We start from the raw sequence: 19512 nt of genomic DNA on the forward strand, positions 1-19512 counted from the left end.
CTGCTGAAGGGCCTCTGGCATGACAGCAGGGCATTTGCTATGGTCCCTCAGAAGAAAATTTGGGTTGTAAAGCATTTTTTTTCAGGGAAGAGGGGAGGGCAGTTTGCCTCTGTTTTCAGGCAGTCTGCATCTAGCATCGGGTGATGTGTGCAGTGCCAAGCAGTGCGATGTGGATGGAGGGTGGATGAGCAGGCACATCTGGAACTGTGTCCAAGTTGTCTAGTTTGCCCAGGCTGCTGCAGTAAGTGTTGTCACGAGAGAAAAATAAAAAGCTTTAAAAGGTCATACAAGTTGTTGTGTCTTCTCTGGGAGTTTTGCAACCCCTGTTTTGTCCAGAGAGGTGGAGAAGAGAGTCCCAGCTGTCACTGCTGGGCTGGCACCGTTTCTCTCCCGGCACGCTGAGGCGTGTCCTTGGCTATGAGCACCAGGCGTGTATGGTTACATAGGGTTTTGTGGCCCAGGGTAAGCATGATTCCCCTTGGCAAGCTGTTTCAGGACAGGTCTGTTTCTGTGTGTACACAGTGCCTGGCACATTTTTCATGGGCTGTCTGCTACACTGTAACACTAATGAGGTAATTACAAGGCTCAGGCAGTGTCAGCGCAGCACATACCACTCGGATTAGCCCCTTTCCAAATGGGGTGCAGGCTGACATACTTGTGGCCTGTGTGCAGGGACCAGGAGCAGGATGGTGTTGGATGGCTGCAGCTCAGCTGGTGTGAGGGAATTTGGGGTCCTGCTCCTGCCTCCTGTGCCAGCAGGGAGGAGAGAGCGGATGGTCCCAGCTGGCACACCTTACTGTGGGCATTGCAGGTGTAAGATGGTGGGCCATGAAGAAGTGGAGGGCTGGCACGTTTGTGAGGGATATGCTGTAGTTTTCTCTCCTGGCACAGGGACTGGGAGTGAAGTGATGCCACAGCAGAGGGTTAGCAGGTGTGTCTGAGACGTGGGGGTGAAGAGACAGGCACAGTGTGGGGAAATCACTGTGTTTGCTCCTGGCACGTCAGGGTCACAGCACTGGTGTGGCAGAAGTGGGAGGAGCAGCACTGTCTGCAGGGATCTACCAGGCTTCTTTCTAGTTTCTTCACCTGAAGTAGGACCCAAACCAAGCAAACAAAAAAAGTGAAGTTCTGTCTCGGTGTGTTATAATGTGACACATAATGCAATTTGGGTATTTTGTGTCTCAACAAAGTAGGATGGACAGGGGCTTTCAAAATACATTTTGATGAATTTAAGAAGCTATTAAGAAAAGTGTTTGGGGAGAAGTACTGCATCAGATGGTGATATGCCAGTTAGAATTTAGGATCTCATCTGTCTGTTGCAGAATTGAATTTATTAATAACACAACTATTACATCATTAGGCTATAATTGTTTACCAGTTATTACTATAATGGTTATTAAGTAATTATCATATTAATGAACATGATTGTACTGGTTTCAGGTCCTCTTGTCAGCCTCCACTGGCCAAATATTAAGTGAAATAGTGTGTTGTGAGCCATCTGAATGCTGAGCCATCCCACCTATCTCCCATCCACCTGAGAGGTGCCACCTCCCCACCCAGGGGCTGCAGGCAGTGAGTGCAACCCTGCTGCTTTCCTCCCCACAGCGTGTTCCCAGATCTCTCACACCAACTTATTTGTAAATGCCAAGCCAGCTAATATCATGACAGTATCAGTACACATGTGAAGGGCACCAGGAAGCCGTGAGAGACAGCAGTGCTGTGTGTTAGTAGTAAGAGGCAAAAGAAAGAGGCTCCTCCAAAGCCCCTATTCATAAGCTTAACACAATAGAGTAATGCAGCGTTAGGGAAATTTAAGCTGGTGCTGAAAGCTAGTGTGCTTTGCTGCTTTTTTTACTCAAGGGATGGCTTTTATCCTGAACTGTAATGCTTATGATATTTCAGACATGGCTTGCTTTGCTGGGTCATGTGAATGATGAATATCGCAGTATTTAGAGGTTTCTAGTAAATGAAATGCACATGGGAATGAATGCAGATAGAGATCACTTGCGTCAAACACAGCTTTATCAGGGCTTGGTGAGATATCTTTTTCAAGGGCCTTCAGCAATTGAAAAGCAATTAGAATTTCATTGTCTTTTCCAGTTCCATTAACCATCCCATAGATAGATCTGAGAGTCCATCCCATAGATAGATCTGAGAGTCCACGCAGTAAAGGCTGCCACTGCACTTTCACCGTGCAGCCCTTGTGATACAGAAGCATAGGATAGTAGAAAAGCAAAACTTCACTTGGATACTTGGACTTGAGGCCTTAAGAAAGAATGGAAAGCTACTCTGTCCAACCAACAATAAACAGGATGCTGCTACAGAAATGGGTGTTTTGAGAGTGACAGAGCTCTGCACAAAGGGCTTTTTCATTGCCTATCAGACTGAGCAAGCAAGGATAGCTCTGAAGCAGTGAGATGAAGGGGAACAATGCACCCCCTCAGTGTCAGGGTCTGACAGGTCCAAAGCTGCAAAATGTTGAGAGGGAAACTGCCTGCAGTGGCGAGCAGAGCTGGATTTGTGCAGAGTGGAGTTTCCAGAGAAGAAGCATGGTGATCCCCTACTTTGTCATCCTCTGCCATAATCTACCTATGCAGTCCTGCAAAGAGCCTGGAAAATACTTTCAGTGAGATGTTTCTGAGCAGTGATTAGCAATGCAGTTAACGAATGCTGGTTTCCATCACTTAGGGATAAATCCACCTTCTGACCATCAGTTACAAGTGGCTTGGTTTTCTCCCGCTTCACATTCATGCCAAGCAGAGTTACCTTCATTTACATTACCCACGTTTCTTGGAGAGTAACCGAAATATGAATGATGAAATATGAAGTATGAAAAAGTTGGTCCGTTGGCAAGATCTCCCAATTAGTCATGAACTGTGGGGCAGAGATTATGTCTCTCTGGATGTTTTGTTTGTTCCTGAAGATGAGAGGGCTCAAGAGCTAGCAAGAAGTTAGTTTGTGTTATGAAATGTCAATGTGCAACTCTGAAGCTGTTAGCCTTGCAAATAATCTGAAAGCAGTCTGTTTCACCTACTGCTGTAGAGCAAATGGATTTGGTCACTGTACATTGTTGTGTTTGTTGTTTTTTTTTAAAAAGAGTGCTGCCAGATCTCTCACAGGCAGTATTTTCTAATGAATGCAAATAAAGATTGTGATTATCCATTTCAAAGCAATTGGTGGCAAGCCATCCTTGCGCACAGAACTTTATTTATACAGCTTATAAGCCCCAGTGATGCTTGTGCATAATTCTTCACACATCACACTGATAGAAATTGCCTTCAGGGCAGGACTTTCCAAGCAAGCCTCTCTGGTTTTAAGTTGCAGACGTTGTCACTTCAATGGCTGACTATTTGATTTTGCAGGTTCAGTTTGATGCGCGTATGAGAGCAAGCCCACGCTTGCCTGCAGATGCCACACAGCACCCAAAATGAGTTGCTCCTCTTAATAGCAGTGAAGAAAGTGACAGGCTGGCAGCTCTTAGGGACTCTTGGTTCTCTCTTCTTATTTTTCAAGCCCTTCTCTACTGTCGTCTGTTTGCAGCTCAGTTCTCATCCTACTCAGCACTTGCCTCAGTACAAAAACTTGGGGCATATCATATATTTACAAGTATGATTGTGCTTAACTCAAAGTTTGTTTCCATGTCTTGCTCAACCTCTAATTCCAGTGCATTGACTCCTGCTTGCTGTTCCCCATGAGGGTAGTCTCACACTCACTGCTCAGTTTGTAGGATTCTTTTTGGACTTTTAAAAATAGGAATTCACTAAAAGACACAAATTATCTCTTCCTGTCTGTGCTAGGCTTCTAGGGAAAGTGAAAATAATTGTATCTTTCCTGCTGTTAATGTTGTTGCAGCTACATCAGTATTCTTTTAGGAAGTTTAATTTTTTTAATATCAGGCAATTTATTACCCCCATGTACCAGCTCTCCTTGGTAGCTGAGAGGTGTGGCAACAAACGGCAATTAAACTGTGAAGGTAGAAAATGTCCAGCAAGTAACGTTTCCTAAGAGACTGTGTGAAGCAAAGGGCTAATAAAATCTTATTTAATCATCATTGAAAGACTTTTTGGTAGATGGTCAACCCTGGTTGGTCTCTTGAGTATAAAAAAGTTCGTATGGAAATGTTCCTTCTAGCATGAATTCATATCGGCTTCTGACGCTGACCTTCTATCCATCATAGAGAAATGCTCCTTTATTGCACTATTTCACATTTTAAATAATTTAAGCTTGCAGTGGGTTCCACCTACTACTTCTCGCAGCAGCACCCTCTGCCCTTAGACCTACTGAAGTATCAGCTATTTTGGTAGGTGTTTCGTACACATGTGCAGCCTGGTGCCACAGTGATGCAATGGAGATCTTTCCTTGCTTTCAATAGAGGGCTTAGGGGGTTTTGGCCAGGCAGTCCTTTGTTGCCATGCCTGTGTTTCTAGTCCTCCACTGAAAAGTGGGAGGGAGGTTTCTCCCTGTAATCCACTGGAACTCTCAGAGGTAAATATCCCATGGGTTTTTTTTTTTACACTGATGACACACTCAGCCTAAGGTTGAGTCTCAACCTTATGGAAATACAAAGCAATCTCCCAGCTGAGCACTGATCAGAAGGTTGTTCTTACGCAAACCAGACAGAACAGTATGAAAATGCTTAAAGCAAGGCCCCATCTAGGGCACTATGTTACAAACTTGTTAGTCTGGATCTGTGAAGTCTGTTTTTTTTGGTGAGGAGTGAAGCTTAGAGCTTCCAAAACCAAATCATTACCTGCCTGTTTCTCAATGTGTCATCTATGCCTCCTACCTACATTTTAATTCCCTTCCCCTTGCATTTCAAATATTATCCTGTACAACAGAGCAAAGGCTTTATTGCTTTCTGTTACACACTGTAGCCCGTGTGTTTATATTCCCTAGCTTCTCCAGTTCAATGTGTCTTAAGTGTAAACTTTTGCTTAGAAGTAAGAGCAAGATGGTTTTTAGGATAGGATTTGACACAAGGCATTTCTAGCATGCTTGGTAGCTGTTTGCTACAGTCATGCATTGAGGCCTCTACAGAAATGGGTAGACTCATCCCTGACTCTAAGAACTTACAAATCAAATGCAGTAACCAGGCATCCTCCTCTTGCTCAGGCTACCTTTACTTGAAGTCACATGGGAAAGCAGCAAGTGTGAGGGCCAGGGATGTGCTCCATGGCTCTTCAGCCACAGTGACCTGTCTTGCATGCCAGGGCATAGTGCTTCTGACTGACTGGTGATTGCTTTCACTTACCTATCTGTTTCCAGAATAATACCACATTAAAAAACCAAAACAAAACCAACCAAAAAAAAATACCCAACAAAAAAAACAATGACCAGTAACTGTTTATCCCAGGTAGGCTTGTATAACAGGCTTTCATATTATTTTTTTTAGTGTTTAAAGCCTTTTTTCATTAAACTGATTCAGTATCTAAAAATAATAATAATAAAAAGGCATTTTTCTTACTCAGCTTCATTAATTATCAGAAATCACTGGATTAAAGTAGGGGGCAGATTAGCAAAAAATAAACTGTAGTACGTCTTGGGCATATGGTGCTGCACATGAGTGGGTTTTAACTACTTAACTGTGTATAACAAAGAGCAGAATGAGAGATTTGTCTTAGAATGCAATAGTTATAACTTGCAGTAGCTGCGTAGCTGAGGAGTTAGAAACCACAAAGCCATGGAAAGCTTGGGTTGGATCTGCATGGAGTGTGTGTGCCTGTCCCCACGCTTGCATGGCATTTTCTGCCAGTGGATGGCTGGGTCTGAGACTGGACTTATCTCATTAGCAGGATGCCCCTCTCTCCTTTCCCTTTCTCTTTGCTAGGCTCGTGCTTTGCAGTGCTAGGTTCATGTTGGTACAGAGGCTGGGATTTAGCCCATTGGATGCGGGAGGCAGCGCTGGTCTGGGCACATTGCTCCATCGCAGGGGCCAGAGGGGAGGCAAGCTGTGGGCAAGCCTGGGACAGCCCGGGCATTGCCTCAGCTGGAAATTGTCCCCCACAGAACAAATACAAACAGAAGTAGTAAATAAAAGAGGCTGCAATGTCAGAGTGATTGCTGGGGAGTATCAGAGAATCGTAGTATCACCCTTCAGGCTCTGGGCACAGACAACTCAGTATTGCCAGCTTTGAATTCAAACTATTCCATAATTTCTAGCTTCCCACTTTATTTGACTAATTATCTATCATTTCCCTTTGATACTTCAGCCTACAAAAGTTAAATTTATGACTTTTCTAAATAGATCCAGTTCACACCAGTTTGAACTTGGTCCTGACACAAAAGTCAATACAAACGCTGTTAACATCCTGATGTTGCTCCGCCTCCCGCTTCTCAGGAAACTGTCCTTTTCCATTTGGATGCTGAGAGGTTTCTGAAAACCAATCAGTGGTTGTGACATCATCTCTGTGTCTTAAAAAAATCTGCTTAGAACGTAATGTAAAGTTTTGCAAAGCCAATCAAATCTCATTTCTAAAGTAAATTCAGAAATAAACTGGAGAATTACCTGGTCTTTATTTGAGCTCCTCAGTAGGTTTGCTAGAATAGATTAAGAAATAATGTTACGCCACATAGCTTAAACATGCGTGTCCCTTTTTTGGGGGGTGTGTTGCTTTCCTCTGAGGTTTCTACAATGTGTTTTACATCCACTGTGAGTAACATTCTTGGACTTCTGCCTTGGATTAATCAAACATAAATCATTGCCCCATGCAAAAAGAAAGTTTTGCCAAAAAGTTGTGTGGTCCAGAGGAGAAGAAAAGGATTATTTTTTTTTTCCTGTGTGAACTTTTAACTGATTTTATTCCTTTTCTTTTGGTGGGAAATTTTGTGCATTGAAAAATTCACCAGCAAAGCCCTGATTATCTTGGTTTTTTTAGTGATTGATACGAAAAATTAAACCTCCAGCTGCTCAGGAGAGTACCCTTGCTTTCTCCCCAGTTAGTTTTATTGTGGGGAGCCCTTCCAAACTTGCAGTCTTTCTGTTTAGCTTATCAATAACTCACTGTTCCTTTTATTGCAGAGTTCCCTGAAGAGAAGAGGCAGCAGAGAAATGCACAAAGAAAAAAAAGTGTTTACCCAGGTATGGTTTTCAAGAATTTTGAGCAAAAGCACATGAGAAAACTCCAAATTTCTTGTCATGGGTGTTGCAGGGCTAGCAGGCACATTAACTGGAGTGCAATTAGGCCTTAATCTACTGAGACCTCCCAGAGATAATGTAAAAGCAATTTGGGACACAAGTGTGATCTCTAAAGCAGGCAGGTTCTCAGGCTCATTGTGCTTGTATCCATAGATTCAGGCTTTCTACAAGAAGAGAAAATCACCTTGCCTCACAAAGTAATTGGATCGCAGCTTAGGGACTAACTAAATTTATACCTGGTGCCAAAGATTTTGTGCTAATGAGCCTCCTGGCAGGGAATGTGGCTGACACATTGCAACAGCACCTCGCCAGCTCTTGTGTTGCAGCCCTGAGTTTGGTCTCTCCCTGGTGTCAGGGGGGCCACCGTGTGAGCTTGTGCTCCCCCAGGCTGAGATGCACCACAGAGCAGAAGCTGCCCACTCAGCCTCCCTTCGGACACTGGTTTTATTGAGATCCCGTAGGCTGATCCGCCTCAGGGAAGCGGTCTGCCCGGTTTCCTCTGCATTTTGTGCTGACTGTAGGAGTTAAAGCTTTTCCCAGCACCCGTATGGTTACTGTTTATAGCCAGAGAGATGGGGATAGTGTTTCACCTCACTTTGAAAGGAGCCAAGAGTGACATCATGCCTTCTTTAGAGAAGGGTTGCACTTCCTCTGCTACCCCCTAGGCAGGTCCAGTGCATGGAACCAAGACCCTATGGGTTTTCTCTGAGTCGATGGAGTCTGAAAATCCATTGATTTGTAATAATGACTGTAATAAATCATTACAACATGTTGCACTTGAGTGGGTAGGGTGGACAGACGGGGGCTTGTGGTGGCCAGGGGCTGCAGCCTGCTTTCCCAGGACATAGCAGACCAGACTGAGCCAATACAAGCTTGGCTTAATCAGACCTTAAAATGGTGCACTGGGCTTTCTGCCTGCAGCATCTTCTGCAAAGAATTATTTAAATAGTCAGTCAGGTCAGAGGGTTTGTTTTTCTGCAAGTCTGTAAAATACATGGGTGAAATATATATGCCCACACACATACAAATCACAGATTAAGCTACATGAAGGCACAGTTGTGTCCACTGGGGTTTGTAGGCTGCCCTGTCCTTCCTTTTCTCATCCCTGAAAATAGAGAGTGGTGCAGAGGGAGTGGATTCCTTGTGCTTGCTTCCTCCACCCAAGTCCAAGCACTAACAGCAGCTGCAGTTTGCCTTGGAAAGCTTTAAAAAGGACTTCACAAAATTATGAGAATAACCCTGTGTCAGCTCTGCTCCACTCACAATGTGGGGAAGTGATCCTGAAAACCACCGAGGGGATAAAAAAACCCTTTACTCTGTACACACATATTGTAACTCATGCAAGCAAAGGATTTAGGCTTGAAAATAAAAGCTATTCCAACAGCACTGTGCAAGGTGGCTGTGCAGTTTTCTACAGCAATTCCTTAGGCTGGGAAAGACTGAGAAATTATATTCTATATTGATATGGCCCCTGGCTGTCTCCCAACTCCAGGGTGCTAACCAGAGCTGCCTCCAAACCTTGGTATCTCTTCAGATGCACGTGCTGGTTGAGACCAGAGGGTACCACAGCAAGTCCCTGACCTGGTCAAACAGCCACCAGGTCCCGTGGCATGGTCCTAAGGGGTTAGTACAGACACAGCCCAGGAGGTTCAAAACACTGCTCTTCAGGGACAGCCACCCTGAAATAAATAAAATGCCTAAAATAAGTTTAAAAACCCATTACAATATGTGTGAAAAACAACCACAAGCTTAGATTCTGTGCATCCCTATGCTTTCAGATATGCATAGCATATGGCAAGACCAGTGTTTTTTCTTACTGAGAGCTCATTGTAAAGATTACCTGGAACATCACACCCACCACAGGATACACTGAGTAAATAATACCTGTGAAACTGATTGTCTTGAAGTGGTGTAAAAGCAGAATTCATAGCAGTGCTTACCCACCTCTAGCAGTATTGAAGAAAAAAAGTTTTTATTCAGCAGAATTGCAAAACGGAGCTTCTTGGAAAATACCAGGCACCAGGCAAAACACAAAGAAAAGTGGTTCTCCAGCGCAAGGTAGGAGTGCTGGCACTCAGCCAGATGCTTGGGTGCTGGTTGTACTGCCCTGTCGTCAGACTTGTAACCCCAAAGCTGCTAACCCATCCTCTGCCTGGCAGTTCCCTCAAGCCGGTGATGGTGGTAGAGGAGATGGTGTTGGTTTCTCATCTATCTTTGTGGCTTCTTGCCAGAAAAGAAATATCATATGTGGGAATTTTTGATCAGCTTTTAATGCTCATCACGTCATATATGTTGCATAATGAATTTAAGTTAATTTCTTTAAGTTTCCTTTCTTTATCTCCACGTTCTACATTTGTCTAAATTAGGCTGCAGACTCTGTAGGGAGGGATCTGGGTTTTTTCTTTTTGGGTTTTTTTTTTTCCCATTAACATCCCTCTGAAGTGCCATGCAGAGCTATGAAGCTATTGCATGCAAACAGTCCTTATCAGTATTCATTACCTCCCATTTATCCTTAATGATCTTTTGAAGTCCATGACTAGCATAATGACTGATGGAACTATTTGCACTGATTTTCCTTCTTTCTATACAGTCTACCCTACATACACCTTTTGGAAAAGTACCCACATACAGGATGTGAAATGAAGTCAGGCTGTGCCATACCTGAGCTTTGAGCCCCTGAGAATAGAGCCTTCTGTTCCTCCAAAATGGTGGAAAGATTGTATTCCCATTTTTTTTTATTTTTTTCCCCCCCTTTCTTTTAGTTTCTAATTTAACTAATAATGAACTATTCTTAATTTTGGTGATCTGGCCTCTCCTTAGTTTGTCTTATATGTCAAAACTCCACCTGCCTTTGTGGGTGTCTCACCCTCTTGCTTTCTATACTTGGTTTCAACTGATCAAGAAGTCGCTGATATTTCTTTACACAAAGTTTCCAATGGACAGATGCATGAAGGTTGGAGTCCTACCCTTCTGGCATGCTTCAATCTGGCTGATAGATCTCTCCTGACAATTATTTTCCTTTGGAAATAAGCTGTCTGGGAAATGGGATTTTCAGTAGTCATGTTCCCTGGCAGAGAAACAGGGAAGATCTAGAGGTTTCTCACCTTTCCAGATGGGATCCATATTTAGTAGGCGAGATTAACATCCATCAGCTCGGTTGTTTTGTATGAGGCTTTTGTTTGTTTACAAAAAAAAAAAAATCTCATTTGTTTCAGCTCTTGCAAACCCCAAAACTTACAAATGTGATCTTTTTTTATTATTATTATTTTTAATAGACAAAACCTAGCAATAAAGTAATGGAGTTATAAGAAGTTAACAACAGTTTTGTCCTGCTACAACAATGCACTAACTCCACAGATGCATTGAGTCGTGCAGTGATGCCTAGCAAAAACATCTGGGCCCAGACCCCAAACCCATCAAAGCTTTTCCCTTTTCTTCAAAAACTTCAAAATGCTGAGTGTGTCGTCCCATGTGCAACTCCATGACTGTTATTTCTGTAGCTGGAAACACAGTGGGAGTGACGCTGGAGCCCGCTCTGAGGCCGGAGGAAGAGCTGGGCCCTGGTGCTCCTAGCCAGAGGAGAGGGCTGTGGGCAGCCTGGCCCTTCCCCGCTGGCATCTCTCCAGCTGCCCACAGCCAGGGAGGTGCAAGGTGCCCACCTAGTGCCACCAATGGCTGGGCTCTTGCAGCCAAAGGCGGATGAGAAGCAGGGGGGGAAATGCTGGATTACAGAGGTAAAAAAAAAACCACAAGAGGTAACGTATTCCGCAGCCCTACCCAAAGATGATGCTTTCATCATACAGCCTTATCCAGCCAGAGCCTTCAGAGTGACTCTCGTGGAGGCTGCATGAAGTTTTGTTTAAATCAGAGTCTTGATTTGCAGTTTTAAGTTATGAAAAGTGATGTGCAGATAAATATGTGAAAAAGAGGGTGTTTGTGTATATGCAAGATGGTAGAGAGAAAAGAAAGCCAGTCTCCTAGAGGCTCTGCTGTTACTCAGTTATACACACCTCAACTGTATTCACAGAAAACTCACGCTTCTGGTGCCAGAAACACAGTGACCACAGTTTTAGTCAGCCAACTGATCAACTGATTGCAGTTGTGTTTGATTTCTGGTTATTACTGAAAACCACATATTGACAGAAACTTTGGCTATTGTTTATGATGTTATTGACATTTAGGATAACTTTTTTACTCTTTACTATTTCAAAGTTCCAGCCAGCACCAAGCAGCACCATAAGAAAGCGGAGTTCAATTATTTTTATGGCTGTTTGTGTATTAGTAGCTGAAATTAAGACATAATTAGTATATATCTAAATAGAATGGGGCAAAATTAATCTAGGTAAAATAAAAGACACCATTACCAATTTGCAAGGCTGTGTGCTTTAGAAATTAAACCATTTCCTCAGGTTGCCGAGCCATAATTTGTTTTGTAAATCTTTTAATTTTTTTTAAAAGCCTAATCTTGGTGAACAATTAAAGTCAGTCATTTTTCGTCTGGATTTGGTTGCCTTTGTTAGGAATTATAACAAAATGGTGCTTGTGAAAGATAACAGTGCTCCCAGACTGAAATGAAGTTTCCATAGATAATTGCACATATGTCCACATGGCCTACCAACAATGATGAAATCTGCTGTCTCAAGAGATCATCTTTCAAAGCCTGCTTTCCATTATACTGCTAATGCTGATAAATGTGTCTCTTACAAGGCCAAGTGCCTGTATCTCCATGACAATTCATGAAAGTGATTCATGCAAAGAAATTGTTCATCGGCTTAGAATTTACTTAACCTTTTCTCTCTTTTCAGCACAATACACACTGGAGTTTTCATTTGAGTTGAGATGCGATGCTTTAAAATACCCAGCACACACAAAAAATCAAACCCTCGTGTAATACCTTGGTGCTTCCTGAAAAAAACAGGTTTTCACATGGGATGAATTTGGATGTAACTGCGGTTTAACAATTTTTTCTTCCTTTTTTCACATGTTTTCACCAATCTCCCTTGTAAATGGTTGTCCCTACCAGAAGCAGTGATCACGATCTGATCCACCATAAAAATAATAACAACAGCAGAGACAACAGTAGTGCTTCCTATTTGGAAAGCAAGTTAGGCACTACAACTAGTTCACAGCATTGTGAGATCCGGTAATTAAAGTCTTCACTTTGCAAGGCAACTAGACATCTTAGCACACTTTTTTTTTTTTTTTTTGTGCTTTCTAGCTGAAGCAGCCTGAGATTTGCGATTACGATGAGCAAGTTATTCCAAGTAGTCTTTGTTTTGCGACTTAAAAGGGAGCAAATGTATCATTAAGCATAAATGGAACAGAAAGTGGCAACAAATCATGTCACCTTTTCATTTGAGTCATTCTTATTTTCCACAAAATTTTCTTGGTATTTGAGAAAGACTAAGCATTGTGCTGGCATTCTTGCATCACTGAACACATACTCTGGCACACTGATTTATTTATTTTTCCCCTTCTTTAACTCTGGTGGAGCTGCTTTGCCAATTTAACCAGGACCAAGCCGTGAAAAGTGTCAACTCTGTGGTTTGCGCAGCTCTGTCTGTGTGTTGTTTGCATACCTAACAGATACAGTTCAGAGGGTGGGGAGGTGGAGATTTTGGAAGGTGAGCAACTGATGGTGCTTCTAATGTAATCCTTGGGGGGTTGATTATTCTTGGCAGGAGGACAGCGCTGATCTGAAGTGCCAGCTCCAGTTTGCCAAAGAGGAGGCAGCGCTGATGCGTAAGAAGATGGCCAAGCTGGGGAGGGAGAAGGACGAACTGGAGCAGGAGCTCCAGAAGTACAAGTCCATCTATGGAGACGTGGACAGTCCTCTGCCTACTGGGGAAGCAGGGGGCCCACCCAGCACCAGGGAGGCTGAGCTGAAGCTTCGTTTGAAGCTGGTGGAAGAGGAAGCCAACATACTGGGCAGAAAAATAGTGGAACTGGAGGTGGAGAACAGGGGGATTAAAGCTGAGATGGAGGATATGAGGTGCCAATATGAAAAAGAGTGTCTCAGCAGGGACCAGATTTCTAGCATTCCTACCTCACCCTACGGTGACTCCGTGGAGTCGGCCACAGAGCTGCGCCGGCACCTGCAGTTTGTGGAAGAGGAAGCAGAACTGCTGAGGCGGTCGATCTCTGAAATTGAGGATCACAACAAGCAGCTAACGAATGAGCTGAACAAATTCAAGTTTGAGCCAGGCCAGGAGCCAGGCTGGTTGGATGACACGGCATCGAAGTGTGGTGGCACCTTGCAAGAGGAGCTGAAGTCGGCCAGGCTGCAAATCAATGAGCTGAGTGGGAAAGTGATGAAGCTCCAGTATGAGAACAGGGTCTTGATGTCCAACGTCCAGCGTTATGACCTGGCATCTCACCTGGGCCTGCGCACTTCCAGCCCCAGAGACAGCGATGCCGACAGTGATGCTGGCAAGAAGGAGAGTGACAGCGAAGAGGGTCGCCCACCTCAGCCAAAGAGAGAGGGGCCCATCGGGGGTGAGAGCGACTCTGAAGAAGTTTATGAGAAGACGTCAGGTTTTGGGAGTGGGAAGCCATCAGAAGTCAGCGACCTGTGCTCCACCGAGCTCATGAGAGTGAAAGAAGACACTGAGTCTTTAATTAACATCAAACGTGAGGCCGAGCGGCTCGAAAGGACTGTGGACCGACTTATCACTGACACAGACTGCTTGATTTATGATGCAAAGGTGCACATAACCAGCAGCCCATCCACTGAGCAGGATTTCAAAAGTGGTGAGGAAAGGGGAGAAGATAAGCAGGAACCGGAGCTTCTGGACACCATCAACTCCAGGATGAAAGCTTTCCGTAAGGAGCTGCAGACCTTTCTGGAGAAGGTTGATCACGTTGGAGAGGGCCTTAAGGAGCAGATGGAGGACCTCTCCCCACTTCCCCATCTCACAGAGTCTTCCAGTTTTCTATCCACAATGACGTCCATGTCTCGAGACTCTCCCATTGGTAACCTGGGGAAGGAGTTAATCACTGACTTCCAGGTAGGTCGGCCTCTTGTTTGCCTTATTTCTGTTTATTGTTTCTCTTTCTTGCTGGCATTGCTACCCTGGAGCTAATTTTCCTCACAGCTGCTTTGTTATTATTTCAGACCTGTGATGTATTAAATTGTGTAATGTTAAACAAACAGTTTATAGGTTTTTTCCTTTTGTTTGTTTGCACAACTCCTTTGATTCAGAGGCGGTTCCTCATGGCAAAAAGGCTAATCCACTGGTGCTATAAAGATCTGTCTTCTTTCTGTCCGTAACAGCAGTGTTTCCCCATGAAAGAGGAGATTAATTTAAAAAACAAAAATAAAAAATTCTGATGAATGTCAATTAGCAGCCTTGCTAAGAAATGTGAAGAGGTCCTTATTATGCTCTCTCGTAAAAGTGTCAGGCGTGTTTTCAAAAGCCTTGCCAAATGAACCCAACCAAACGCAGTTTTCTAAGTGATGTGTTTTGAAAAGCCTGCTTACAGCTCACTCCCCTAAGCGAGCAGCGAGTGAGAAGCTCTGTAGCCAGCGAAGGACTGCCTTGCCTAAAGCCTTGCCCATGGGCGCATGTCTAAACTGCCACAACTGCCACACTGGATATGGCTTTTCTGCACAGCACAAGTAAGGAAGGAAGAGCCTTGTGTCCCGTATCCTTCATGACTTGTATGCTTGCTGTTGGTTTGACTCATGCATCCTCATTGCATGCGCCTCATAACCAGTGTTTGCATTCTTTTTTCCTCTCTTTCTCTTTTTTGCTTTTCAGATGTTTCAGCCCGTCATTTTGCTCATCCTCATTTTAGTTTTGTTCTCTTCACTTTCTTATGCCACTGTATTTAAGTTGGTTTTCCTGTTCACGCTTTTCTTTGTCTTGTAGTTTTTCAGTCATCTACCTTACCCATTTTTGTTTTCTTTATTCCCTCCTGTCCTTCTGTTTTTCTGTCACAAACCGCCCATGCACCTAACAGTCCAAACTGAGGGATCAGATGGAGTGGCAGCTCAAACAAGATCGTGGAGAGGAGCGAGAGATTCACCACCAGCGAGCCACCACCGACCCACACCGCAGAGCTGATGGAGACATTAAACTCTACAGGCCAGGAGACAAGGGCTGTTTCAGTCTAGAGGTCAGCAAAGCAGCCCGTCTTACTCACTGCCTCCTGCTGCCTTAGCCAGGAGATGAGTAACAGAAGCCAGGGTTTGGGGGGTAAATTGGACCAAACACAGCACCCCCCCTTGTGAAATCCGTGGTTGACCTCTTGTCCCCCGTGCAGTTTCAGAGAAGCAAATTGGTCCTGACTTTGGACTTATCACCCTGCTCCCAGTAGTTTCACTAAGTGGGAAATTACGTCTCAGGGACCCACTACAGTCACAAAAGATCTCTGAAAGATGTTGTAGTGCCTGATGTGAGATCATGCTTCTAGGTTTCATCTTGTTGAATATTTTAAGTCTGGAAAGTCTACAGATAGAAACCACTTTGCATTTTGCCTGTCAGCAGTCTGTCTGCACAGGAGAGGGTTTGATGCTGGTGTGCTTGGTGATTCTCAACAGGGAACACAGCACCCTGCACCTTCCAGAAAAAAAAAAAAAAAACTGTTTAAAGCAGAATTCTCCATTGTTTGGGTTGTTGAGTACTTTTCCATTGTCAAAAACATTTATCAGTTTTTATTTAAATCTTCATCCATGCAGAGGCCAGTAAACATCTCTGTAGCTGCTTTATCATCAACATAGATTGTCCAGACACTACAGCTGGTCCTGAATAAATCAATTTCTAATCAGTGTCCACAAAGGCAACTTGGAGCATTGAAAAATTTTTCTGCTGGTCACTGGGAAGCCAAATATACCCTGAAGCTGTGGTGGTTAGAGTAGCTTCTAATGAGGGGTGAGTTTAATGTTTTTTATTCTAAGGACACATGCGGTGACCCTAATATACCTGAAACCCATAGTTGAGTCTGGGAAAAGGAGAATTCTGTCTGAGACAGCTGGGTTTGTGAGTGAGCAATAATAAGCTCTAGAAAACAGAAGTAGGAAGAAAAAGCTTCAGAAAAGCTGGTAGCCAAGCAGCATGATGCTGTATTGGATTTCAAAGGGAGAGTGGCTCTTCATCTTAACACAGGTAATTCTTTGCTGTTTTTGTTTTGTTTAAACTATCCAGACATTGCAGAGTGTTGGTGGTATTAGAAGAACTAATTTGTTCAGCAGCTTCTTTTCCAATTTTTCACTTTTACTGGTGATGGTAAACCTCAGGAGGCATATTGGATATACCCAGGACACTATAAGTCTCTCACTGAAAGATAAAGTCTTCCTCAGCTGTGAAACAGATGATGAGGTAGAGAAACCTTGCAGTTCAGTATGGGTCCTTTTGCAATTGTATAGGTCAATAGTTATGGCAGATTTGGTCAGAAAATCACCACAGCAAGTGTTCACAATATTTTGGTTTTAATTCTGTCACTTTATTAATTCTCTTTTACCTTAGATCAGCCTTGTTATTATATAAATTTCTGCATATATGAGCTTTACCTGCTTTAACTTATAAAGTGAAAATATACACACTGGCCAGTGGATAACACTGTTTGATGATCTTCTTACTGTGTGTAGACTTTCAGCATGAGAAGAACACATTTCATTTCAGGGAGGTAAATGTTCTCTTTTTTAAGCAAGCAAACCCATTTTTCTAAATTCCAAGTTAAATTTTCTAAACATTCCAAACTGAATTTTAAATTAAAATTTTCCCAAGCAATCCTGAGTGGCTTCCATTTAGATGTTTCGCCTCTTTTGAAAAACAAGCATCGAGCATCGTGGGAGCCTAATTGTTTGATTAAATACAACAAATGCAGACTGACTTGTGCTTGAAACTACCCCCTAGCCTAACTATAAACATCTGCCTTTGTTTGGGCTTTGCACTGTAGTTGTTAGTTCCACAGTATTATTAGAATGTATTTGCATGTTAAAGAGGTGGGTTAGAGTCACAGTTCAAGGGAAAATTATATCTTGAAATTGCCTTAAGAGCAGGGCTTTGTTTTCTTGCTGAGACAAGCCATTCAGCTGCTACTGCGAGATGTTAGAGCCCATTGGGATGGATGTTCGATCCATTATTCATGAATTTAGCAGAGCTGGTTATGGTGGAAGAGAGAAATCGTTCCTCACGATCCAAAAAAAAAAAAAAAAAGAGTGAACAAGTGAGAATCACCCTGACTAAAAGACAGCAAGGAACTAAAAAAGGTAACACAGTGCTTTGTAGAGCAAATGCCTGGCACAAATCAAAGGATTGCTATGGCAACAAATGGAAACCAGTGGGAAAAATGGTAAATAATTTTTCATCTGGTGAATTTCACCCTTTTTACCAATGGAATATCCATAAAACAAAGGCAGCAGCTTCCTTAAAGCAGGCTGCAGTCTCCTCCTGTTTAATCAGAAAGAATACATACTGGAGAGGAAAAATTTCACTTCCTCAAATGACCAAATACAGTGTGTTGCAGTATTTGATACCTAATGCTCTAAAATGGGGCTATATGTGTAAGTGTTCTGCCCTTATCTGTAAGTATATACCTGAGTATATATCAGTATATTACCTGAGTGAGATATAAATCACTAAAGGCAAAAGCTCTCATCTTTGTATTTCAGATTTGCATTATTTTAATACATGATTTTTAAATACTTATCCATTTTTATCTGTGTAGAGAAGTGCTACAAAATCTCTGACACTTCCTGGTTATGGAAAAAAAACCCACAAAACACTGAAGTGAATTCACTTAAAAGGAACAAGTTGTCACCAGAGAATTAAAATAAAGGCAGATAGGCCAGAGAAGGTGAGAGCATGTCTTAAACAGCAAGTCTTCCACAAGGTGTAGTAGTAAAGTGGATAGAGCTAACACTGAAGAATAATTTCTTTTTGGCATTTCTTAAACCCTTCTTTATCACTTATCATGTCCTAAAGAAATTTAAAACATCTCTGTTACTCTAAGTTAATACCTGGGTTAAGTGTGGGCCAACCAGATACAGTTATGTGCAAGTTAGGTGAGTCACTTTCCCACTTTGAGTCAAAACTTCTGTATGGATCCATTTTGGACATATGAGGAGACTTTTGGTCTATATTTTGAATGTTCTATTCTTAGCTGGTTTTGGAGTGTCTATGCTCCTTCTGTGCAATTTTCATAATCCCATGTGACAACTTTTCAACTGGGCGGCTTTTGCAGCAGCTCCCAGCCATATGCTGAAAATTTATACATCCTTTTCTCTTGCCCTGATTTAAGATTTTGGTTTCCCTGAAAGGAAACAGTGAATGTTTTATACATTGTGACTTTTCTTTCTCCTGAAAAGCAAAACAAAACAAAAAAAAAACAACAAAACAAAACAACCTAATGAGGACCATGTAGAAGGCTGTATCTCTCAGCGTCCACTATTTCTCCAATGCAAAGTTGTGGGAAAAAGAAAGACAAACTGGTGCTGACAGTATTCCTTCCCACTAAGATTAGGGGCAGCAAGAATCATTTACTTTGATGAATTGTATTCTTTCTTGTTATGCAAGGTTCTGTAAAGGTTGAGAATATAATGGATTAAAAGACTCTTTATGATGTAAATCTGGATATCCCAGTCCTAACTGAACTCAGTGAGACTTTGTGTACTATCCATACAATGAGATGGATTTTTAAAGACTTGGATCAAAATGTTCTGTGTTTTCCCACATTCTGAGACTCACCATATAAGCACAAACAACCACACAACTGCATATTATTGTGCACTAGCAAGTAGAATATATGTCATTTACTTTAAAGGGTGAGGAGAAGAAGCATCTTCAGAACATCTTCAGAAGCAGCCTCTGAGAATTCAGTTAAATGTGTATTGCATGTGAAAAGTAATCCAAAAGGCACTGGAAGTTGCTCTCTGCTCTGGTTGATTGTATATATGCAATGGCCAGCTGTCGCATGTGAAAAACTAGGAGGTTTTAGACTGTGTGGTCAAATGTAAAGTCCAAATATCAAAGCATTATAACGTAGCCTTGGGTGAGCAGCATAAAATGTTCATCTTTTTGGCTTCCTGGAATTGCACGCAAATGCTGGAGAACACCTTTCAGCCTTGCCTCCTCAGGCCTTATTTTACTCCATCCCTTTTAAAAAAAAAATGTTGTTTTTTTTTTGCATATAAACCAATTAAGTTTGCAGGCAAATTGAGTTTGCAATTAGCTATGGCAAAATGTAGAAAACAGGCAAGTAAAACCCTGACGTACCTCAAGGTGCATGGCAATATTGTAAAAACAAATCATGGCAGAAATGTGGAATTTTGCAAGCTGAAAGTAACCTGAAAAGCCTCCAAAACTCTGAGAGGGGCAGAATGGGATTGGTGCAATTAGGGAGTGGTGGTGAAGCCCCCAAAGCTTGGATGACTT

General features: G+C 42.7%; 1 protein-coding gene across 1 annotated transcript in view; it reads left to right on the forward strand.

The window, feature by feature from the left end:
- MTCL1 (microtubule crosslinking factor 1) overlaps window positions 1-19512 on the forward strand; it is a 95227-nt gene that overhangs the window by 37287 nt on the left and 38428 nt on the right. The window contains exons 3-6 of the mRNA XM_010006868.1: window positions 7019-7078; window positions 9119-9193; window positions 12817-14142; window positions 15098-15253. Of these exons, the coding sequence (XP_010005170.1) occupies window positions 7019-7078; window positions 9119-9193; window positions 12817-14142; window positions 15098-15253 (1617 nt within the window). The remainder of the gene's footprint in view (window positions 1-7018; window positions 7079-9118; window positions 9194-12816; window positions 14143-15097; window positions 15254-19512) is intronic.

The sequence above is a fragment of the Chaetura pelagica genome, unplaced genomic scaffold, assembly GCF_000747805.2.
Source record: "Chaetura pelagica isolate M959 unplaced genomic scaffold, ChaPel_1.0 scaffold109, whole genome shotgun sequence".
NCBI classification, from domain to species: domain Eukaryota; kingdom Metazoa; phylum Chordata; class Aves; order Apodiformes; family Apodidae; genus Chaetura; species Chaetura pelagica.